The sequence below is a fragment of the Marmota monax genome, unplaced genomic scaffold (genome assembly GCF_021218885.2).
Source record: "Marmota monax isolate L192 unplaced genomic scaffold, Marmota_monax_Labrador192_F-V1.1 WCK01_AAM20220418_F8-fsc00086, whole genome shotgun sequence".
Classification (NCBI taxonomy): domain Eukaryota; kingdom Metazoa; phylum Chordata; class Mammalia; order Rodentia; family Sciuridae; genus Marmota; species Marmota monax.
Window position 1 is genome coordinate 1,005,769 of NW_026693086.1, and position 25,496 is coordinate 1,031,264.

The window sequence follows — 25,496 nt, forward strand, 5'->3', positions numbered from 1 at the left end:
CCTACTCTCACCTAGACTTCTTCACGTCTCCTGTTCTCCCCCACAACCTCTGACCTGCTCCAAACAAGCCACCCCTCCTGCTACCAGCAAGATCCTTCTAAACATCAACCTGAGGCCCCAAATCCACATGTCATCTCTGTACGGAAAAATTTCACGATGAAGACATTCATTTACAGGTGCCATAATGTGAGAAATTGTAATATGCTCTGGAGTTCAGAAGATAGATCTGGTTTCATCAATGTGTGAGGTACGGGAAGCCTTGGGAATGGATGACAGTTCCCATGGGTTTGGAAGATAAAGGCGCCAAGGTCAGAATCTTGGGGGATGCATATTTTTAAAGGAAGTACTCAAACTCAGAAGCCACCAGGCCTGAAGATACAGTTAAAAAAAAAAAAAAAAAACAGGCAAGTCAGAAGCATTTCCTCTCCACATTCCATGAAAAGAGAACAGGTGGTCATAGGGGCATGAACTACACGGGGGTCAAAGGAAGCCTGAGCTGAGGCTGCTGAGTGAGGCACACAAGGAGCCACAAGAACGCCCAGGCCCAGGTCCAAAATGCAAGTCGGACAAGAGAGAGTCTTGGCAGGGAGGGAGGGAGGAGGGAAGGAGCAAGTGAATGGGGAGAGGGGAACCACTGGTGGTAAATTCAGCAGAACACAGCGGGAGGAAGACTGGGGCGAACCTGAGAAGGAAGCAGAATTAAGGAAGGTTTTTTCCCATCACAAGGAAAACTGGGAAGGGACAGAAGTTTGGAGAGAGGAGAGTAAATCAGAAAATCAGACCCAGTGTCATCTGGAAAGCCTTCATCTCTCTGTGACATTTTACACTCCCCATACCTGGCCATCCAGCCCAATGTTGGTAGTAAGTAAACAGGGTTTTCTTGTTTAAATCACAGTATGTTACAAACATACTTTTGTAAAACACAGTGAGAATGGCATGACACCATCTAATTTCTCTGAGAGTTCCCGATCTTTCCCTGGTTCTGTAATGATCTCACGTGGCTGAAGAGTTCCCGACCTGCAGACAACATTCTGAGCATCACTGATCCAGCTGACACCGCCTGGCAGTGGGGAGGGGACAGGGCAGTAGGCAGCAAGTCTACTTTCCAGTCTTCCTGACATGAAAATAACATCACTCTCTGCTAAGTTCCCTTCCCAATCTTTAGATTCTGCTGTTTATATAAAGGGAAGTCCACTCCCTCATGCACAGGATAGTCCTTCAAGTGCCTGAAAATAACTATCAGGTCCTTAAGGAGGATGTGCTCAGCCACTACAGGACCTCCAGTGCTAGCCCACCAGCTCTCTCTGGATGTGTCCCAGTTTGCCATCCTCCTACCAGGGAACATTTAATATGAGGAAGAGAGCAGCACTGTCCCTATCAGAGTTCTGGGTATCCATACGGCAGCACGACAGTGGCCTACGCCTATGTGGTGCTGCTGATCGATCTGAGCTGCAGACAACTGGACCCCACAGCTACCACCACAAAGCCTAATTCTAAGTCCCACCGCCTTTACGTCTGTATTTGTACTGGATTCTGGGGTCCAAGTACCACTCATGTATTCAAAGATGTATTTATCGAACACTTCTTATGTGCCAAGCACTGTTCTAGATACCAAGATTATTTAGTGAAAGCCAGATAGAGCTCACACTGTCTTAATTCTCTCTCCCTTACCTCTTGTATTCCAGCTACACTGGTCTCATTTCTGTTTTTCTACCATGCCAATCTCCCTCCTACCCCAGGACCTTTGCTTCCTTTATTAATTATCCCCTCAGCATGATAGCAGGATGTCTGTCTTGACATGTGTATCCCCTGACTAGCGCAGCAGCCAGCACATAGCAGGTATATTCAATACATCTAAATGAACAAACCCCAAGAAAAACATCTTGCTAGTATGAACTCATCACTGTAGGTCTGTGCAATGTTTTGTAGATACCAATACTATCATCTAGCAGATCTGCTCACCCCTAAGCTTTGTGCCATTCTCAAACATCTCTCAGATAAACCTTTTTTTTTTTTTTTTTTGGGGGGGGGGGAGGGTACAAAGGATTGAACCTAGGGACACTTAACCACTAAGCCATGTCCCCATCCCTTTTTATATTTTATTTAGAGACAGTGTCTTGCTAAGTTGCTTAGGGCCTCGCTCCCTAATTGTTAAGGCTGGCTTTGAACTCACCATCCTCCTGCCTCAGGCTCCTGAGCTGCTAGGATTACAGGTGTGCACCACCACTCCCAGCTCTCAGCTCAATTTTTTACAAAAAGAACTAAATAGAACAGTGTGTCACATAGAATCTGCAATCAACCAGTTTCAAAGCTATTTTATAATTAAGCCCAAGACCGATAAAACATGTCTTGTGAAAAACTATTGTTAAAGGAACTAGCTATGAACTATTTGTGAGAAGATGAAAATTGTTTTCAAATATTTGAAGAAAAGTACAAGAAAGTTATGACTTTCAAGTCTTAAACTCAAGAGAGAGAACACCTCTTTTGGTGGTACTAAGATGGGGGCATATTTCATATGGGGCATATTTCATGAGAGCATATTCTAGCTAATTAGGAAGATCAATGGGGTCACCATTTGAGCTATCCAGAGAGGAAATGATATGTCAAGTCTTGAGCAGGCAAACCCTTCATTACAGAAAGCATTCAAACACAGGCTGGACAGTCACCCATTTTAAAGTACGTGGAATAATTAAACCATTAGAAAAAAGGTGCTTTAAAGTTCCCTCTGAGCCTGAAATTGCAATATTCCCTAAGTACAGGAGTAAAGACTAGAAACTAATGATCAAAATTATGATCCTAAGTATCAACATAAGATCAAATGAACTCCATGTGCTCTGGTCTAGGTTTCCAAAGTCACATAGAAACCACACAAGGCTGGCTCCCTCCCACAGAGTCTTATGTGTCCATCTGTTTGTTTCAATATTTATTGAGTCCTACTATCTGCAGAGCACTGTGCTAAACAGTGCAAAGCACTGCTGCCCAACAGAACTCTACATCTGCTCTGTTCAGGCGCCATCCATGTGGGTCTATTGAGCACTGTTGAGAGCCATAGCCAAGTCGGGATGGCACATGGCATTTTGCCAGAAGGAGTGCTGTGACTGGATGATGCTGGATTGAAACAGGCTATGTATTGAGTTGTATATGGACCCTGCAATCCGGCAATAGGGTGGCTCCTGCTGCCTGGGCGCCCCCCCCCCTTTGGAGTTCCCGTTGAGTTCTCACGGGGTTCCCCGCTGAGTTTGCACGGAGCCCCATGGAGAACAGGGGATTCCCGAGGAGTGCGCGTGGAGTGCTGGTGGAGTTCGGTCAGTAAAGGAGTTCCTGTTTGTACCTACAAGTGCCTCATGGCGGCTCAGTTATTTTGTGCCCAGCCAGACTGTGGCAGAGCACCTAAAATGATGCTTGTGCAACAAAAGAACTGAATTTTTCATTTTACTTTAATTAATTTAAATAGGTCCTGATACTACATTCTTAGCATACAGGTACTACAATGAGAAACACCGTTTTCATTACAAAGGAAAACAACTTAAAACTTCTAAAGTAAAACAAAAACAACCAAAAAAAATGAGCCCGATTTAAAAAAAAAAAAAAAAAAAGAATTATAAAGGTTCATTTCAAGAGCATTCCAATTAATCGAAAATTTAAACTTCTTTTTGTTGAAGTCCTAAAAGGAACAGAATACTCAATGCATGTTCAAAACTAGGAAAATGTAAAATCCTAGGGATTTTGAGGGGCAGAATCTGTTTCTTTACTGTTATCTTGCCATTCCCCCTTCCTACCAACTCAGTACCCAAGAAATGCTGCCTGGCTCTTACTCGTTCCTCTTTGGTGTAGAGTTGGAAACACTGGGATAAAGTGCAGGTCTGAGGTTGATGATGCCGCTCCCTCTGCAGGCGGACACTTTCTGCATCTGGGATATACTCATCTTCAGTGTTTACAAATAAGCTACAATTAAAGGGAAAGACATTATCACAGAATGTCTTAAAACACGGACACAAAAGTACAATTATTACAGTTTTACAAAGTGGCTATGAATTCATAACCATGAAGATCCAGGTGTAAGAAAGCAAAGGAGGTCATCTAATTCTTCTATGTCCCAAAGTGTTCTTGAAAAGTTCTCCATCTGCAAGTTATTTTAGGAACTAAGTTGGAGTTAGTTTTTCTGGGGCTGTCCATGACTTGTGCCATTAAATCATGTATTCTTGTCCTTCATCTCTAAGGGCAAGCATTCGATAAAGCTTATTAGGGCAGAGGGACTTCTAATAAAAATCAAATTGGACCTATACAGTAGTTAATGAATATATGGCTTCTCTCTCAGTAGTAAACAAATGTTCAAAGACTTTAAGGTTGGGAAAAATGTATAAGAAAGAAATATTAAGCTGCTTAAATAAAGGATTAACAATATGCTTAGATACTGAAGAGAAGAAAGCTCTGTATTTTAGCTAATTTGGAAGATCAATGGGGTGCTCCTAAAGTAAAACAATTCTATAAATATTAAGTAAAAGAATACTCACAAATCTTTTGTCTCCTTGTCCCATTCTACCACTAACTTCACATGAGCAGTGCCACCTGGTCCACAAGATTTTAATGCCCTATAGAATGGGGGAGAGAAGAAGCTCCATGTTTCTATCTTTAAAAAGAAATTATTTTACTTAAATATGATTATGGCCTATCTACAATCATAAAATTGCTGAAAATCTTCATAGTTCCCCCAGAAGAAAAAGATTTTAGTGACTCCATTACAACCATAGGTTTAGTAAATAGTTTACAAGTGGGCTAAAAAAAAAAAAAAAAATCTTTAAAATATCCAATACAGAAATAATGGAAGAAATAGATTAGAAGATATTTAGTAACACACTATAAGGCTGTTGCAATTACTCTCGGACATTCTATGTGACCTGTCCAGCTCTTGCCTGACTCCCCACCAACTCAGGGAGAGCTGACCTTGCACCTCTCCACCTGCTCCACACCATGTGCCTACCCTGTGCCGCCTTCTTCCCTCCTTCATAAAGCCACTACCCCAGTTCACTGGACTCGGCCACCTCCTGAGAAACTCTTTCAGCCGTCACTGTTAAAATCACTCAACAAATCTTTTTTTATATTGTTCAATATTTTTGATTATTATCTTATCTATTAGTTCCCATTCTCTAAAACCAACAGGGAGCCTTCAAACAGCAATATGTTATGTACCTTTTGAAAATCTTGAAATGTAGGCACAATTTCTTTGTTGAAAGAAATGATAATAAAGAGAATGTGAGTTTTCATATTTATATATCCATATGTATATGGTGTATTCACATATCCATTATTTTATTAGTAGACTACTGTAAACATAATAGAAGGATGTAGAAAGTACAGAAACAGCATGGAACAGCGACTAAGAGAAAAAGGAACAGCATAAAGAAACTTTAAAGAAAAGGCACTATGGACAGCGGAAGTCACACTTGAGAAGGGACACACACAGCATGGTGCTGCGTGCGCAAATGCTCCTCGGTACTCTGATACTGAGGAAGGCTTGGGGTGGAAGGGAAAGGAAGAGCAGGACCCACAAAACAGAGGTCCTCAGAGTCCTGGCTGTGGAGAATCTGGCATCCGGTGGAAGCCAGCCTTCACCTCGTAGGCCACAAGTCACCACTGAAGGGCTTCAAGGAGGAACGAGGTGTGACCAGCACACTATTTTGGAAAACTTCAGTCTTGGTGAATAGGAAAGTGTAATTTGTTTTCCTAACATGAATATTCTGTGGCTTTTCTTATTTTAAGGAAGATCCATAAAATGTTTCATACTCACGTGTGAATCAGAACTGAAATAAGTACACAGTTTCTTAGTGAGCTTAAAGAACATAACATGGGATTATACCAAACATCACATGTGAGCATAGGTGAAATTATGGAAGGTGAATTTTTTTTCCTCTTTACCTTTCTACTGTTGGGTGGCACAGGGGCTGCTCCTCCTGGGGCAGCAAGTATGTAATTCCTACAACACTGACCACTCGCAAACTGAACGGACACACCTGCGTCAAATATTAAATGAAAATTAGGATGACTTTCTCTTCACAGGCATGTTTTACAGTGGCATTTCCAAACAGATTAGAGGTACAGCAAACTGTTTTGCAAAATGCTTCTCTATGACATTCTGTTAGGCTGTTGAGCCACTCAAATACACTATTAAATATGATTTAACCAAATGCAATTTATATACCAAATGTCATACAAGACAAATAATACACTGCTCTCGCTGAACATTAACTTAATGGTCTTCCATGGGTGCCTGAACATAGTAATCATTTTTAAAATATACAGATGGTTATGCAACTTCTCCAAACTTTATTAAATAAATTTTATAAAGGAATATACAGCAATTCAGGAAAGCTTGCAGTGAGCAACTCCATTCATAAAATGAGAAATAAGTTCTCAGTCTTGAAAATCTGAACAAAACAAATTCAAATTCCATTTTAATGACTGTTTCTTCACTGTGTAGACATGCACACTCTGCTAGAATATCAAAATGCCCACAAACCTGAATGCAAACAGTAGGCCTCAGGAAATACTTCATCTTCTCCAGGATTTCCTTCTGCAGAAGGTCCCATGCTATCGTCTTCTCTAAGTGCAGCACAAAAGGCAGTCCAAATCTACCACACAGAAATACTGGCATCACCTTAAAAGTATGGCAATTCCTTTAATGGTCTAACTCCTTATTCTTCATCTTTTAAAATGGAATGACAACATAAATTGGTTTTAGGACAGTTCTCAAATCAGAACAGACAAGTCAACAGTAACTGTCATAAAGAGAAGATGACAAAGTCAGAAGTGCAGCCTCGATTTCTAAGAAAACTCAACAGCCTCCATGCCAAGTGACTCCAGGGAAGCATGATGCTGGGCTACCAGGCAACAAGGGACAGGGTTGGCAGGGATGGTGAGAAAGGGGATGGGAATGAACAAGAATCTGGCAAACAGTGTGGGTCAAGCCTACAAGGAGGTGCCAGAGGAGCAGGCAGGGCTGGAAGGCCCAACAGGCAGGCAGCCATGTCCTGGTAGCCTCTGACAACAAGCGAGGCACTGGCCAGCAAGCCACACTGAAAGTCAGCACCCACTTTAGGCTAGACACCACTTGGCCTCTGCCAGGTTTTGTGTCCTGGAGAATCAAAGGCAGCTCTGTGGTTCTCAGCCTCAGATGCACAGTGAAATCACCAAAGGAGTATCAAAAAATAACTATGCCTAAGTCCAGCCCACAGAGATTCTGATGACATCAGTCTGGAATGTGGCCCCAAACACTGAGATTTTCTCGGAAGTTTCCCAGGTGGTTCTAATATGCAGCTGAAGTTGAAGGTCACTGGCCCAGCCTCAACTTTCACCTACATCCAGAGTCATGCAAACCTATGTGCTGATCCCTGACTGTGTCCAGCTCCATATGTCCAGGTCTCTGTGCAGGCCACTCCCCAGCTTGGAACACCCTTCCCACCCTTCTCTAGGCTGTCTCCTACTCATACCCATGAACACACCCTTCTCCAGGTAGCACCCTGGTTATTTTCTCCCTATGTGTGCCATAGCACTAACTACACTATGCTGTAAATACTGTGTTTCCGCCTCCACCAATGGACTGAGTTATCTGACAACAAGAACTGTTATTGATTTGCCTTAGTAACCTAAACCAACCATGCCTAAAAAATAGCAGATGATGAATTAAGGAATGATCAATCAACCTAGTTACCAGGGGAGCTCTAAGGCCAAGGCTGAAGCAGAGATAAAAGATCATTGGGAAACTCATTCCTAACAGTCATGGAGCTGTTTACCCGCATAGTACTTAACAGTGAACCTACCCTCCTGAAAACGACTGTAGTGTGAAATGGGCTCCAAGAAACTCCATTATGGGGAGCTGCCTTTTCTCCCAAGCTTTAAACAGCCTCCTACAGTGTCCACTCAGGGTGTTCCTGCCACACAGGACGTTCACACAGCCTGCTCCTCCTCACAGGGACTCGGCTCAGCTATGGCCTCCTGGGGCCACCTCCCAGCTGCCTTTCCAGTGCAGAGCTGCGGCCTCTCCTCACTCACACCCTCTCACTCTAACCTGCGCTGATGTCTTCAACACGGTGCTAACTGTCTCAAGCTTAATGTGTTGTTCACTTGCTTAAGGCCAGCCTGGCCCTGGGAGTGCAAGCTCCCTGAGGACACAGCCCTGTCTGTGTTGCTCTCCGCTGGATTCCTAGCGTTTGGAACAGCGCCTGACACTAACACTAACACCTTTGTTAATGAATACGATAAATATACACATTAGCACATTTCACATCAGTGGTATTTACCATCCAAGGTACTTACCTTACTGGGACAAAGCTACTTTAAAAGATAGTCTAAAGTTCCCATAAATTCTTAGGGCAGCAAAAGAAATCTGAGGGAGATTTCTGAGTTCCAAATTTCTGATTTGCAAAGCTGAGTGAACAATTGTGCCATCTGCCACAACAGGAGATACTGGAGGACCAGTATCATAGGGAAAGATAAAATGCTCAGCTTGAGACCTAAGACTGGGAGGCAGGCACTACCAAACTAGATAAATTAAGGGTTGTTTTTTTTAAAAAACTATTAAGAAAGCAGAACTGCAACTGGCCAGTAAAGCTATGAAATAATGTTCAACATCATTAGCAATCAGGGAAATGTGAATCAAAACTACACTGAGATTTCATTTCACTCTAGTCAGAATGACAGTCATCAGGAATATAAATAATAACAAATGCTGGTGAGGATGAGATGGGAAAGAAACACTCACACACTGCTGGTGGGATTATAAACCACTATGCAAATGAGCACAGAGGTTTCTCAAAAACCTAGGAATGGAACCACCATAGACCCAGCTATCCCACCCCTCAGTATTTATCCAAAGGAATTAAAGTCAGTAACTATAATCATACATGCACACCCACGTCTAGCAGCACAATTCACAATGGCCAAGTTTCGGAACCAGCCTGTGTGCCTATCAATAAATAGATAAAGAAAATATGGTGTGTGTATATATATGAAGTTTTATGCAGCCATAAAAGAACAAAATTATGTTATTTTCAGGAAAATCGATAGAATTGGACACAAAATAAGCCAGACTCAGAAAGTCAGGGTCATGTGTTTTCTCTCATATGTGGAAGCTAGAAAAAAAGGAAGGAAAAAAATTTTATGAAAATAGAAAGGAGACCAGTGGACGAGAAGGTGGGGATCGAGGGAAGGAGGAGAGGGAAAGGGAGGTGCTGGGCAACAAAACTGACCAAATTCTGTTATGTGCGTGCATAGGTACATCATAATGAACCTACTGCTTTCCACAATTATCATGTACCAACTAAAAAGGAAAGGACAGCATGGATCAATCTGGATACAGGTCCAGCGTCCTAAGAGAGTCTGAACTAAAATATTCATATAACCCTTCAAAACCAGATGAGCTGTAACAGGCTTCCTAACTCACATCATAATCTTTTACTCCCCCTCCCACTGAATCAGGTCGACTTACACATATACTCCTGCTAAATGTAAGGCTTCTCACCCTGCTTTTTCAAACACTTAAAAGCAGCAAACTTGAAAGCTTCAGCACTTATTGGAAATTAAGCTGGCCTCACCTCCTCCCCTGCTGCCCGGTGCAGGCTCGGTTACACACCAGCACGACAATCTTGTCACTGCCTGCTCTGTTGGTGGGCAGGTCCATTTCCCCTTGCTTTGCTGCTGTTTGTGTAGAGGAAGACAGTCTATGATGATCCAAGCCAAACTTCAAGTGATTGAGATTGTTGTTTAAGTGAATTCCTGAAACAGAATAAAAACTACTCTTTTTATCTCTTCAAAATTATTTTCATTCACTCATGCATTACAAAGATATTTACCCAACAGAAAAAAAAATGTCATTTTAAATTGCAAGTTCAAGGTCAGCCTCAGTAACTTAGTGAAGTCCTAAGCAACTTAGTGAGACCCTGTCTCAAAAAAATAAAATTAAATTAAAAAGGCTAAAGGATGAACTCAGTGCCCCTGGGTTCAATCCCCAATACTTTCAAAAAAAACTAATTTAAACTACAATTGAAAATAGGAACAAATACTCTCCTATGAAATTACTCTGGTAGCCTTTAAGGAAAAAATTTTAGCATCTATTATTTTCTTTAAATTAGCCTTACCTATCTTAAAAGCTGAAAATCAAAATTCTCCACTTCAATAAATGTTAGATACAATTTCAGAAGAATAAATTTGCAGAGATAATCCAGCAATAAAATTTAAACTTGAGCCCCAGCAACCAAATAAATTTTAAAAAATAATAATAAAGACAAGAACATTTGAAATGGTCTATAACGTTCCAATATCAGTTTCTTTTATTTGGTGGGGGGGCAAGGTACTGGGGATTGAATTCAAGGGCACTGAACCACTATTTTGTAAGCTACATCCCCAGCCCTAGTTTGTATTTTATTTACAGACACGGTCTCACTGGTAGTTCCTCTCCATTGCTAAGACTGGGTTTGAACTTGAGATCCTCCTGCCTCAGCCTCCCAAGCCTCTGGGATTACAGGCACGTGCCACTGTGCCCAGCCCAACCGCAGTTTCTCATCCCTGATTAGTACAAGAAACAAGACCCAAAGTCGTTCCTGATTATTACAAGAAACAAGATTCTCATAATGATAAGAACATGCCAACTTTAACAAAATCAACTGGACTGAATCAACTCACATTAAAGTTAACAAAAATAGCTATATGGCAGACACAGTACTAGTCTCCACAAGGTCCTAAAGCAGACCTCCCTGTCAATTAGAGCTATCCAGCACAAGGCCCTGCAGCAGGTCAATAAATACTGACTAAATATCAGTTCATTTCTTTAATCCGTTGGAAGTATAGAGTCTAGTAAAATGATAAAGAAGCCCCTCCCACCACCATCATAAATAATAGCACTACCATCAGAAGAATAAAATTCAAATGGCTGCACAAAATTATTCATAGCAGAATTCTGATAGTAACTTAAATATCCAGCAATACAAGATGCTGTTGAAGATATATTAGCATGATAGCAATTTGAAATTATGACTACATAATTAATACCAAAATAACAGGATGACAAAAAAAAAATCACAGACACTAGAAATAAAGAAAAGTTGAATCTTTATCAAGCTATTAGAGGGAAGAAAACTTTTTAGGCTTCTGAAAGTTCTGTCCCCTGACCCCAAGGTGGGCTAACTCCCGCTTTTCTGTGCTCCCATTGCTTTCTGAACAGGTGATGACACCATAAAGAAATCCCAAAAGAAACAAGAGTTGATTTCACTTCATAACCATCGTGAACTTTGGTATGAGAATAAAAGATATTATAAATCTGAATTTGAAACAATGAATGACCTCCTTTCCCAGGTTCTTGACAGAGGTCAGGGCGGGAAGACTTAGGTCACTAGAAGCGGTCAGAACCCTAATGAGATAAGGGAATGCCACTCAACTAAACAGAAATCAAACTGGGTGTTCAAATTATGGACCCATCTCCTACAGCCATGTGACCTGGGGCCAGTTAGTTCACTGCTCTCAGCCACAGCCCCCTCCTAAGCAGAGTGAAGAAAGCGGATGCCTCACATGTGCTGGGCCAAACATTCATAAGGTCTTTAGATCAGAAGCCAAAACACACGTGATAAATTTGGACTTACCAAATTCACTTCAGAATAGACACATAGTGTTAATCCTAAACAACTGGGGATGAGAAAGGGAATTTGGGAAAATGTTCAGTTGAACAATCATTAGCTGGGCTTTTGCTACATATTAGGAATTGCTGTGTATTAAAAAATGAAGCAAAGAGTGGTCACAACTCTCGTAAGTCACATTGTAGTTTTGGGGTTGAATTATAAGAATTTGTAAGAATTCTTATAATTCATCATACTGGGAAAGAGATGATGGGAAAGAGAGGAGAAAACAGATCATTTCCACACACACGCTAGCTTAAGAGATAGCAGAAGCAATGGAGCACAGAAAAGCGGGAGTTAGCCAGCCTTGGGGTCAGAGGACAGAACTTTCAGAAGGCTTTCTGAACAGGTGATGACTGGGTGTTTTTACTGTAATGTAATAAAATTAGAAAATAATTTAAGTAAACGAAAGCATATGAATGAAAATGCAACAACTGGAAGAAAAGAAAGTTCCTGGGTCAAAGAAGAATGAAAACTGAAATAACAGAGTACCTGAAAATAAAATAAGCAGGGGCTAGGGTTGTGGCTCAGTGGTAGTGCACTCATCTGGCATGTGTAAGGCACTGGGTTCGATCCTCAGCACCACATAAAAATAAAGAAATAAATAAAGGTATTGTGTCCCACTAAAACTAAAAAATAAATATATATAAAAAGAGAGAGAGGGAGAGAGAAACATCAGTGGGCCAGACAAAATTAAATACTAAGCTGGCAGTGAAAAGAGCTTACCACCTAATATTCAGAACCACTACTTATTAATACTCTTATGTATCACTGAGGAACACAAATTCCTGTTGCAATGAGATACAGAACAACATTAGGTCTGGTGGTAACACAAGAAGTGATTTCTGAATAAGTATGAAGACAAATCTTAAAAAGGTATGTAACATGGTGCATCTATGTTCTCTGAGTAAGTTAAGAAAACAAATTTTTAAAAGGTGCATAACATAGCCTTTAAATAGAACAGAAATATTAAAACACTCATGCATAGACAATTAGAGACTACAAGTAGCTTAAAGTAAATCTGCACCAGTGGGGAGAGAAAGCTGGTGAGGCAGGGCACCATAGAGGAGTGTGGAAAACTTTGTGCAACAGGCAGTTGAGGAGTCAGATGTTCAATGAAGAGGAATAAGGTCTGGGGTTCAGAAAGATTATTGGCAGAGAAATAGGGATTTGACTGAAAGCAAGAAAAACAACTGTCAGGCAAAAGATAAAGAAAATCTGAGTGGACAGCATTGTGTGCACTTTCTCATAATTAAAAAATATTTATATCATGATATTATATCTGAAAGGGGAGACAGTTGTCAAGCCTGAGAGCTCAGGTAACGGCATGGAAACAGGTGCTCCTTTACCTCTCTGACTGAGAATTCCTTCAGGCCGAAATATTTCTGGAGTCTCAAAGGCAAAAATGCAGTCACTCTCATGGACTGTCTCCAGGTCGTCTGTATCACAAAAGGAACGGTGGAACCCATCATAGTACATTTCTGTCAACACAATCTGAAATGTGGGGAAAATAAAAATAGTTGGATAGCTGGAAATTCAATACAAAATGATCTTCTAATTCCACCATGAACTTCTCTGGACCATCAAGACTTGGCAGCGCTCTAAAAAGGCTCTGAAATATTCCGCAGGCCCTCATTGTTGCTTTCAGTGAGAGAATCTTAGAAGCACAATATCACCTATGATTGCGTAACAATGTACACCGTTTCAGAAATCTATGGCATTAACCCAGAGTTCCTTTAGGTTTTGGTGCAAAAGAGAACCAGGAGACTCTACGTCTAACCCTCTGGTTTTACAGAGGAAAGAGAGGCTGAGAAACCCACCTAAGGATGCACAACTATTCCGTCTCATGCCAAGAACAGAGTTCACAACTGACTGTAGCATCTGCTCCCTCATCATTAAATTTCCCCCTTTTCAGATTGAAAATGCCAAATAATCACGGACATCCGGGGGGAAATGAAATCAACTCAAATGTCCAATAACAGTCACTAATGAAATATATTATAGTTCTACTAGAATTATAAAGCTATTTAAAAAAGAATGAGCACATATATTTGCACTAACGAGAAGTAAGGTTAAAAAAAGTATATTTGCACTAACAAGGAAAAAAGTAAGGTTAAAAAAAAGTTATGTATAAACAATGTTTTTATAAAATAATGTAGCGTATGCACATAAAAAATCTGAATGAACACTATGTAACAGTACTAAAGTTAGTACAATACAGGAAAATATTTAGTATTGGGATACTTCCACTTTCTAAGTTATACTTCTGAAATGGTTAAGTATTTTACAGTGAAACAGAAAAACAAAAGATAAGGGGAAAACAATGAAGACATTTAGTGCCTCGTTACAGGCTCAGCATCATTGTCTGGTAAAAAAGCACTGGGTTGGGCAAGAGAAGGTTCCTGTCCCAGCCTGCCACCAACCAGCCCTGTGACTTTGCAGAAATCACATGGTTTCTCTTGGCCTCCTTCAAAAGGGGCAGGGGGGAGGTTGCACTGCACCCCTAAGGTCCCCCATCAGCATTAACGTTCTTCAGTCTATGAAGTGAAAGGAGCTGGTGACCTATTCTACAAATAGCCCAGGGAAAATGTTCCTGGCGGGTTTCCTTCTAATGAATTCTTGGCCATGCTGTTTTTCTGCTGGTGAACACGCAAATATAATTCCCTCTCCCCAGCAAGCCGAGGTCAATGCAAACTGTAATTATTTCACCAATTTGAACCACATGCACAAAGAGCCAGACAGCACTGAAGCTTTAAAGATGCAACCAGATTTTCTCTGGACTCCACCAAAGTCTCTCTCCCTCCCTCTCCGTCTTTCCCTCATCCTGGAGGGGAAAAAAGAATCAATGAGCTCTTCAGAGTAAGGAAGAATATGAACATTTTATCAATGTGCCAGTGCGAGGCCTATGAAAATATGAGAGATTTGCTATATTGCGGCCACACTGCTGGTTGTGTTTGTTTTACTGTGGTTAACTTCCCAACCAAGGCCACATGAGGCCAGACTACAAAACACCTTTATTGTTCAAGTAATTACATAGTGGCTTCCAGAAGCTATCTAGGGAAAAGTTGTTTAGCTATGAAGTCAAATCTTAAATAAGGGATGTTTTTCCAAATGAAATAATAAGTGAACTGAATAAAAACTGTATGTAAAAACATGTCAAGTCACAAAGAGGCCAAAACATTTTAGGTCATTTAAACTTTAACTACTTATCAAAGATCCACTCCCCCAAAAACAGAATCACAACTTTCCCTTATTTCAACAAGTAAGAGACTCTGGTCCAGTTATAATAAGAATACAAAATAGGGTTGAAGGAGTAGCTCATTGGTAAAGCACTTTGTCCAGCATGCAGGAGGCCCCGGGTTCAACACCAGGATTTGGCGGGGGTGGGGGTGGGGTGAAACACACTGAGTATGTACTGTGAGCAAGACATGATACTAGCAAGATGTCCATTCTCATCACCATAATGGGAAGAGGTGTTCTAGAGTTCTCTAAGCCTATTTGATTATCAAACATCACAGTAATGTTCTTCTATTGTTCACATACACAACCGTAAGAATTTAGGAGGGATTAAGTAATTATACTATATGAACAAAGCTACAAGAAGGTCTTGATGTAAAATATAAGCCTTTCCTTTCAAATATACAAACACACAAATATACATACACATACACATATGTGTGTGTATGTGTGTGTGTGTGTGTGTGTGTGTGATTAAATGAAGGATGAAAAGTTTTCTATACATTTTATTCTTATGGGTCTTGATTTCTTTTTCCCCTCAGACTACATGTAACTGGTTTTAAATATCTAAGTGACCATATTTGGCAAAGAATTATAAAAAATTTCAGAGAAACAGAATCAGCACCTTTGTGGCTCACATGCAGTGGGTCTTGGCAGCATTATTACCTGATCAGTGGGGATCTTTGTTTCCACAGACACTGCTTCCCGAAGTCTGGCAACAGTCCCAGACAGAGGCACAGCCACACCAATCCTCATGCAGTGAGAACATTTCCCTTGATACACTACAGTGACATAGAGAGGCCTGTACAGATCAAAGTCAGATCTTCTCATTAGTCACTTATTTTAACTAAAAATAGAAATAAAATAGACCTGATCTGAAATCTACCCAAAAACTGAAGCAATCCCTACTTCTTTTTAGAAACCGAATTTAAAAAGTTCATTTGGACCTAAGTAGAACTATCAAAACAACAATCAAGAGATCTTTGGAGAGCCAGAAGCAGTGGCACATGCCTGCAATCCCAGCAGCTTCGGAGGCTGAGACAGGAGGACTGCATGTTCAAAGCTAGCCTCAGCAATTTAGTGAGGCCCTAAGCAATTCAGCAAGACCTTGTCTCTAAATAAAGTATTAAAAAAGGGCTGAGAATGTGGCTCAGTGGTTAAGCGTCCCTGGGTTCAATCCCCAGTACCTTAAAAAGAGAGAGAGAGAAGGCAATATTGGCAATTTGGAAAAGGCAATATTCATAAAACAAAACTGAACAAGGCTTGATTCTGTCTTTTGTATTTCCTTTGAAACAACCTAACTCCTGGAAGTTTTGAGGAACACTGTCCTAATTACAAGGACAATGCAAAGTCTCCAGAGAATTTAGAAGTCAATCAACATTCCTCCTCCTTCCCCATACTGTCTGCGAATGACAAGCTGAACCTGAGGCTCACCTGCAAACTTAGACAGGTACTTATTTCTTTAAGGAATTAATAAAGCATGTATTAAAATTATCATTAAATTTATTACTCGCCTAAATAAGTAAAAGATGTAATAGTAGTTTACAGAGGAAAAGGTATACTATCAGAGTGTACAGTCTTAATTTTACAAATCTATTCTTACCTTGTATGGGGTAGAGGAATTGGCAAAGAAATGCAGAGGAAAGGATCAAAAGTGTTGCTCTGTTTCTGACAATGAGGACATGTCAAAGAAGATCTTTGAAAACAAAAACGTAAGATATTCACATTAAGATCACCTTGAACTATGTCAAAATATGAGGGAACATTTGCTTTGTTCATACCTGTACTGGGCTTGAAAAAGTTCTTGTACAAAAGTGCTACACACAGGAAAAGATGGTCCCTCAGGCATGCCATCAGTCTCTGATGGAGGCTAAAAAAGAAAAATACAATTCATAGACTAGAAGTACCAATTTTTTATTGAAGATTAATCTAAAAAGTCATAATTGCCTTAATTTCTTTTATAAGCTACATATCATGTCCAGATACTTCAGTGACAGGCACCTGCTAAAGGAACCAAAGAATAGCAAACAGCGTGTAAGTCACATGGACCCATCTCCTCAGACAGACCAGGTTTTTCCACCTCCAGCCCATTCAGGGATGGGGCAGCTCTTCTTCCCCAGGATGCTCCAATCTCCCTCCAACTCTCAAAGCACCCCAACCCCGCAACCTCTTCCAAGAAAAAAAGCTCAAACACTTTGAAAGGACAGTTCTCCACATGCCTAAATTCTACTGCAGCTATTAGCTGGGCTATTCATTCTGAAGTCTAATCACATTCTACTTTTCATGTCCCTCCACCTAAGGACTAGCTATTGAGCATTTACTACCACATGCAGAGCACTGTACAGAACCTCAGGACAAAAATGTAAATAAGACACAGTGACCTTGAGGAGGTCTCAATTTGGTGGGAGAGTCAGCAACATGCATAAAGTCATATGACAGCCTAGAGTGTGTAGGCACAAAGGGATCTTGATCAGAATAATTTAATAACCTACCAAAACTAGAAATTTGAAATTTAAAACAGAGCAAAATTAGCAAAAACTTTTAAAAGTTGCTTTGGAAAGTATCTCTTTAGTCTTAAACTGTTTCCATTATATACATCATAATACCTATCATATTAAGGCTACGTGTATAAAAAAAGGAGTACAACCGTCATGTTTCTAGTAAGACCATTCTGGAGGTTCAGTTCCTATGCTCAAAGCCAATTCCAACAGCTTCCATACATTTCCTTTTGGATTGTGTGTTCATCCTAATGATGCCGAGTAAGTTTTATTGGAGAGCAAATGTTTCCACTCTCATTAAACAAGGATGTGAGCAGAGACCACATCTCTTGTGCCTTACACTGCCACACAGTAGCAAATAAGATGGAATATTCATGAAAGGATCCACTTAATTTTATACTCACCCAGCATTTAGTCAATTTCATTTTATTAACTAAATGCAACAAGTCCTCAGTGGAGGTTGGGGAGAAAAGGTTGCACTGCTCCCCAACTGAAGCAGGGAGAGCGCAGGTCCTCACCTTCAGAGGAGGCTGGCCACTCTGCTTTACAGCATGATTGAGGTCTTCATGAACTCGGTCCAAAAGCCACAGCAGAAACTCCTGGGCATCATGCTGGGAATTCCCCCGATACTGCAGCGCGTTCTTTGACACAATACTCTACACAAGGAAATAAATCAGCATGAACAGGTGTAAGCTCCTGGCTTTAAAGAGAAAACTATTTATCATAATTTCAAAAGAGGAATGCAAGAGCCCAAAGATGCTGAAGATTACATCCCAGAAGGGCAGTACTGTAAAATCAGATGCTTAAATGTAAAAACCTCATCCCAGAAATATAACCAAGAACTTTAAAATGCACCTTAACCAGCAATTCTACTTTTAGAATACATTTAAAGAAAACAACTGAAACAGCATGCCAAAACTATGCTGACATTCATCAGGGTTTAGAATAGCCAATGTTTACAGATATTACTTTTTTGCTTCAAACTTTAGAGTAAGATGTATTTAAATTGACTTTTCTAAAATGCTAAATAAACTTTTTTGTAAGATATTACATTTTCAAGATTCATCACTCATTCAACACAGATGGCCAAGTACCTACAGCCTGGTGAGGGAGACAGGACAAAGTCAAAGCTTAAAGTACAGCATGACGTGCATGTGCTGGTGCAGCGAGGAGGGGGCAACACAGTCAGAGGTGCTGCGTGAACTCATGCTCTACGCTTGGATGGGTCTCCGTGTGTACTTCCTAGCTCTGTCACTGGAAAGGCACAGGAGCAGCTATGCCCTCACAACACCTGTACAACCAGCACCTAGACTGCCTCCCAATGTCATTCTCTAATTTAAAAAAAAAAACACTAGGGTTTCTTGGAGAAATGGTTGCTTCTAGGGCTGAGATGGGCATGTTACAGGGATGCAGGAACCAACCCAAAGAGCCCCCAATGGCCAAAGTTGGAACAATTTGAGCAACAAAATAAATAACAGTGATTATAATCCAAAGCATAACATAAATGAATCTATACTGATATAATTAAATGAATAAATAATTCCTCCTAACAAAGGAACTGCAATTAATTTATGTTGATAATCTCTCCTCCACAGGTGGAGTTTACCACCCCCTACTAGGGGTCGGCTGTAACTGCAACTTGCCTCCAAAGACTTGAGTATGGAAAGAGGGGTAGGAAGGAAGCTGACAGTCAGGACCCAGCTAGTCCTGCGAAAGGTCGGCATCATTAGTGGCAGGTCCTGCTGCTGCGTGCGCCCTTGATATGATGTAATGGGAGAGCACTTCACTCCTGTGGCTTCTTTCCAGAAACCCACAGCCTCATCTAATCATAAAAAAATTAAATAAAAATCAGACAAAACCCAAATTGAGGGATATATGAAAATAAAATTAACTGGTGCTTCTCAAAACTACCAGGGTCATTAAAGAAAAGGCAAATCTGAAAAATTGTCACAGATGAGAAGAAACTAGAGACACTACAACCAAATGCAGTGTGCTCGCACACATGGGGTCTTGGGCCAAGGGAACAACTGGTAAAATCCCACTGAAGTATGAAATTTAGTCAAGAGCAACATGCCAATATTCGTTTTCTAGTTGCACTACAATGACACAGGCCATTAACAACAAGGACACGGGGTGTGTGGACTTTCCGGGTACTCTTTATGCCACCTTTGCCAATGTTCCTTTAACTTTAAAACTATCCTAAAATTTAAATTTTTACTTAAATATGATTATATATATATATATATTTATAAATATAAAGATAGCAGTTGTGCATACTGGGTGTCATGGGAACAAAACAGGAGCAAACTAAGGAACAGGACAGTGATGACATTCCAAAAGGAAATGTCACTTAAGCTGGGCCTTGAAGGATAAAGGCAGGATCTCAAGGCAGAGGAAGCAACATGTCCCAACACACAAAGGTATAAGAAAGTATGACACCTTTAAGGAAGACCAAGAAGTTCCAAAGGACCAAAATTCTAGGTCCACTCAGGCAGAGTAGGAGGCAATGAAAAAGTAAGGTAGAGGCTGGCTGGGGGGGGGGGGGGGGGGGTTCGAAGGCCACGCAGAGGCTGTGAGTGAGCTATGGGGTTCTGCAGCACACCGCCGACCTAAGTCCCTGCTCGTTATGTCTTAGATGTGAGGTGCCCCCAAAGGCTCATGTGAGACAATGTAAGAAGAGTTAGAGGTGAAAGGATTCGCTTATGAGAGCCTTTACCCAATTAGTGAATTAATCCCCAAAAGAGCTTAACTGAGTGGTGACTGCAGGCTGGTAAGGTGTGGCTGGAGGAGGGGGGGTCACAGGGGTGTCCTTCCTTGTTGAGTGGAGCTAGTTCTCGGCTTCCTGACGGGATGTCCTGAGCCTCTCTCCTCTGCCACGCCCTTCCATCATGAGTTCTGCCTCATCTCAAGCCTCAAGGAATGGAGCCAGCCGTCCATGGACTGAGACTGAAACTGAAAGCCCCCAAATAAACTTTTCCTCCTCTAATTGTTTTTGTCAAGTCTTTTGGTCACAGTGACAAAAAAGCTGACCAAGAAACTGTTCCCCCACTTGCTATTTGTGAGGCCAGTGTACAAGGATTATAATTATTCCCTGTGGTTGTGAGATGGGAATGTATGCAAAATGTTTTACATGTAAAATTTGAGACATAGTAAGCACTCCAATTGTAGCTGTGGGTGTTATATTAGGAAGCAGGGAGAAAAGGGGGGGGGGATCTACACAATAGGAGAGTAATTAGGAAACAGTAAAATGATCAGACAAGAAACAACAAAGATCCAGGCTTAGCAGTGAGACCAAAATGTGAAGGCAGATTTGAGAGTTCAGAATTTAAGCAGTAGAATCAATAGAATTCAGGAGTCCGGTGCACAAACACATTCCTGGAACCCCAGCAAATGCCTGGAATCCTAGCAACTCAGATGCTGAGGCAGGATGATCACAAGTTCAAAGTCAGTCTTGACAATTTAGTGAGATCTTTTCTCAAAATAAAAATAAATAAATAGATGAATATAGCTGGTGATGTAGCTTGGGGGTAGAGCGCCCAGTGGGTTCAATCCCAGTACCACAAAAATAAAAAAAATAAAAGATGATTTTTTTAAAAAAATCGACAGAATTTCTGTGTGACACAGTGAAAGTGGAGGGTGAGGAAGCAGGCCTTAATGTGATCCCGGTGTCTCCGCTGGATGATGGACAACTGGTGGTGAACTACATCAAGACAAAACAAAGAAGGATGAAGTCTGAGACAGAAGGTGATGTGTTATCTGTCAAATCTACTCTATTTGAAGTTCTGCAGACCTCCAGAAAATGTTCTGGTAGACAACTGAATGACACAGATCTAGGGCTCAGCAAAAGAGTCTGCACCAAGGACAAGGATTCTGGAGTCAACAGATGGTGGAAGCTGAAATCATGAGTGTGGCTGAGAGTGCCCAGACAGAATCCTGAGAGACCACAAGCCAGAGGGCAGAATCCAGAGGGCAGAATCCAGAGGGCAGAATCCAGAGGGTAGAATCCAGAGGGCAGAATCCAGAGGGTAGAATCCAGAGGACACCTATTTTTTTTTTGGGGGGGGGGGGGCGCTAAAAAGAGATCAAAGATGTGGCAAGAAAATGGAAAATGAAGACCCGAGAGTTAAGTAAAGAGAGTTGTACAAAGGAAAGGTTGGAAAACAGCATTAAAGTTGAAGAATGATAAAGCAGGCCAAACAAAAACTGTGGGCTATATTTCCAATTTAGATAATGATAATGGAGATGAAAGGAACAGACCTGTAATTTGAGAAAGAACCATCACAGCTCAATGGTCAATCAGATGGGAATGACAAGCTGATTCATTAAACATCCTGAGATTTGGATTCGGGATAAAAGAATATTAGAAATGGAGGTGACACTGGCAAAATTCTCTAACTTAATAAACTAAAACAAGGGAGAAGAAGGACCCTGATAATAAACAAGGTTCCAAATGCTGGAAAGATGCCATGGGGTCCCAACTCAGACCAGGCATGCAGGAGGAGCAGATGTGGGAAGGTCTTTACTCCACAACCTCCCCCAGACACAGGGAGATGCCATCTGAATGAAAAGCAAATCTTCTCCTTCTCAGTCTGATTTCTTGAATTTCCCTGTCACATTTTATACACTAGACTTATTTTTCAATTTTAAAATAATTTGGCTTGTGGTCTTATGTTTCCCTCATTTAAGAGCATCAAAACCTAAGCCATTGGTAAATATACTAGAAAAATGAGAGCTACAGAAAGGATTTCCTAGTTTTAAAAAATGGATCAATAAACAAAAAGAATACATATATACATATATTCATATACATCATTAGCTATATGCTACACACTTGTACGCGCTCGCTCACATACACACATACACACACACACACACACATCAGCATTAGCAATTAACCCTGTGGCTAACTCAGAATAGAAGAGAAACAGGTAAGTGATGACACTATTATATTGTCACCAGAGCAAGAGAAAACCAGGGATGACACAAAAATTTTCTGTTTCTGACTTAGGTGAATAATGAAATCAGGAGCAGAGGAAGGGAGTGGGAACTACAGAGTTTTGAATAAGCTGAGTTTGAGGCACCTACCCAAAACCAAGTGAAATTAAGTCTGCTACTCGGGAAAGAGAACTAGGCAGGAATTTAAACCTGAGAGGCCTATGCCTGTCTTATGGACGGAGAAAGGTGATCCAGGGGACACCTTGTGAGAAAAGGAGGCAACCAGGGCAGAATGCTGAGGAATCCTGGGACAAGTCACAGAAAAGGAGCCCATGAAGAAAACAAGAGGCAGTGGCCGGGCGACGAGGCCCGCAGCAGCTGAGGGAGGGAAAGCCCCAGGGGATGAGGCAACAATGCGACTGCTCAGGAGTGAGGGCACCAACAGGGCTCTGGGGCAGAGCCGAGGCCTCCTGCCTGTGCGCGCTCAGGGAAGCAGAATATTGGTCAGAGAGGGTTAGAAGAGAAGAAAAGGTAAGGAGACTGAGTGATGGCCATGTCCAAGCAGCCGAGGCTTACAAGGAAGGAGGAAAGATGCTGTGACTGCCCGAAGGACACGCTGCGAGAAGCAGCCCCGGGGAAGAAGAAACCTGACAAAGATGATTCTTCAGCCTGGGGAGGAGGAGGGCTGGAAAAACTAGAGGAATCCACCTTAAACAGACTGGGCCACGAAGATGAGGGAGATAAGGGCGTAGGAGAGGCCTCGACTCAGATAAGCAACTACAGGAAGGCAGGGAACCTGTTTTCCTGAACTTGTTTTGTATCCTGCGCTTCTGTGCTTTGTGGAGGAAGCAAGGGACAACTGCCCAGAGGAAGTCCTAGGTATAGCAAAGGTGACAATAAATCTCTTGACACGTTAGCTGGCCGCCACAAACTGTCATAGGCATAGCAAACTTCGTTCCAAATGCTCTTATGTTCTCCCAAAGGAAAAAAATGAAAGAAGTTTATCAGCTATGCATCCCCCAAAAACAAATTAACTGAAATCAAACCTGCAGTATGCATCAAAACAGACTGTTCTTTTCACTATTATTAATTGTTTGGCAGTCCTGGGGATGGAACACAGGGGCACACTCCCACTAAACTACATCCCCAGTCCTTTTTTCATTTTTTATCTGAGTTCTTGCTCAGATGCCCAAACCGGCCTTAATCTTGCCATCCTCTTGCCTCAGCCTCCCAGGTAGCTGGGATTACAGGCATGTGCCACTGCACCCAGCAAAACATATTTTATTCACAGCATCCATTCAAATTCAGAGTAGACCAATATTTCATTCTTTATCAGGGCTGAATTAAATGTATCTAGGTTCCTCACTACTATCATTTCAACTCCAGAGCGATTCACCAATCACCACGTGCTAAGGTGCTGTGAAAAGGCTGCTCAACAAGATTTTTGTTGGGCACGACTCGACAAGCAGAAAGGCTTCTGCTTTTCCAGTTTGTGCCCTAACAGGGCACAAACCGCTCTGGGTCAGCCCCACCCTAAATCACTACCTGGGAAACTTAAGGAAAAGAAAATCTCAGCACTCACACACAAACACAAATGCTCCTCCTTCCGCCTCTTTTAACCCCTCACAGAGGTGGCTTCTTCCCAATGCAGATAACCAGGGGTCTGTTTATCTTTACCTCTTCCCCAGACAAAACAAATCAGAGAATAATCTCATGGTCAATCCTTTAGCTGATGTCACAGAAAAGAACAGTGGGAGTCAGGAAGCCCCAGCTCTGGCGCCAGCCATTGGGATTCATGGTTCATGGAGACCCCTGGCACTCCAAACCTTCACCTTGGTTCATCTTTTGAGTCATAACTAATGCTGCTTTGGTTTACCTTTTATGATTTTTTTTCATTATTAAACTTCAGTTTATTTGAAGTCCTAAAATTAATCATTCTGTATTTTTTTGCAGTTTTTAAAAAGTTGATTGTCACTGTCATCTGTAAATAGCAGCAATGCTATTATTCAAATATTCAAGAATTGAAATTATTCAAATATGTTGCTTCTTTGTGAACCTTGTTAAAATTAACCTTCCATATTTGTGTCTGTTTTAGAGAATTTGGACATAATGCTTCTGTCCGAGAAAATATATTGAGTCATGTGGCTTGAATCCTATACATTCTACCATAAATAAATTTGGCCATTATGCCAGTCCCCTCAGTTGATGATCCTTAGCAATCACTTACTAAATAATAAAGTAAAAAGTCAAAATGCTTGCAGGGTTTTTAAGTGTCATAACATTTCACCTTATACTTCAAACAGAGAACTTTTATTTATTTATTTATTTTCCCTTAAAGTGGGGGAAAAAAACCTGGTTGGAAACATGGTTAAGAGAAAAAAAAAATGCAGTCTCTACAATTGGAACTACACAACCACACATGAGGTCCACTGTTCCCACAGAGCCCTAGCAAGGAGGCAAAAGTATCCAGGCTCCAGGGAAAGACACTAAGGAGTCCAAAACATTCTTTACCTGGTCCCAGGAAGAAGGCCCCAGGAAGTGGTGACTTCCTCTCATAGGGAATTAATGTGGCAATAACCACCTGACATGACTGATCAGGAGTTGGGCTACTCTTGTGGGGAGAAGACAATTTGCAAGACTCATCAAACCCAATCACTATCCACTTTCTTTCTCAGAAGAAATATGGAATTTATTTCCAGTGATTCTAAGTAAGAAACAGAAGAACCTGGGAGGAGAACAGTACAAGCTCAGCAACCCTACTCTAAAAATCTAAAATCTGAAATACTTCAAATCCAAAACATTCTGAGCACAGACATGACACCACTAGTGGAAAATTCCACTGTTAACCTCATGTGATGGATTGCATTCAAAACACAGGTGCACTAAAAATGTTGTATAAAATTAGCTTCAGGCTTTGTGAGTAAGGTGTATATGGAACATAAATGAATTCCATGTTTAGAGTTGGATACCATCCCCCAAATATCTCATTACATATGTGCAAATATTCCAAAATCCAAAAAAGTCTGAAACACTTCTTGTCCCAAGCATTTCAGATAAGGAATATATATAACATTTCACTTTACACTTCAAACAGAGAACTTTTATTTATTTATTTATTTTCCCTTAAAGGAAAAAAATGTATTTTTTTATATTTACAATTTTA

General features: G+C 41.0%; 1 protein-coding gene across 1 annotated transcript in view; it reads right to left on the bottom strand.

Annotated features, from left to right (window-relative positions):
- Positions 1-25,496, bottom strand: part of Usp31 (ubiquitin specific peptidase 31) — a 67,785-nt gene that overhangs the window by 20,245 nt on the left and 22,044 nt on the right. Inside the window, exons 2-11 of the mRNA XM_046454558.1 lie at positions 17,917-18,054; positions 16,682-16,770; positions 16,504-16,596; positions 15,567-15,702; positions 13,013-13,157; positions 9,591-9,771; positions 6,518-6,629; positions 5,917-6,011; positions 4,515-4,592; positions 3,816-3,945 (exon numbers count right to left, since the gene is read on the bottom strand). Of these exons, the coding sequence (XP_046310514.1) occupies positions 3,816-3,945; positions 4,515-4,592; positions 5,917-6,011; positions 6,518-6,629; positions 9,591-9,771; positions 13,013-13,157; positions 15,567-15,702; positions 16,504-16,596; positions 16,682-16,770; positions 17,917-18,054 (1,197 nt within the window). The remainder of the gene's footprint in view (positions 1-3,815; positions 3,946-4,514; positions 4,593-5,916; positions 6,012-6,517; positions 6,630-9,590; positions 9,772-13,012; positions 13,158-15,566; positions 15,703-16,503; positions 16,597-16,681; positions 16,771-17,916; positions 18,055-25,496) is intronic.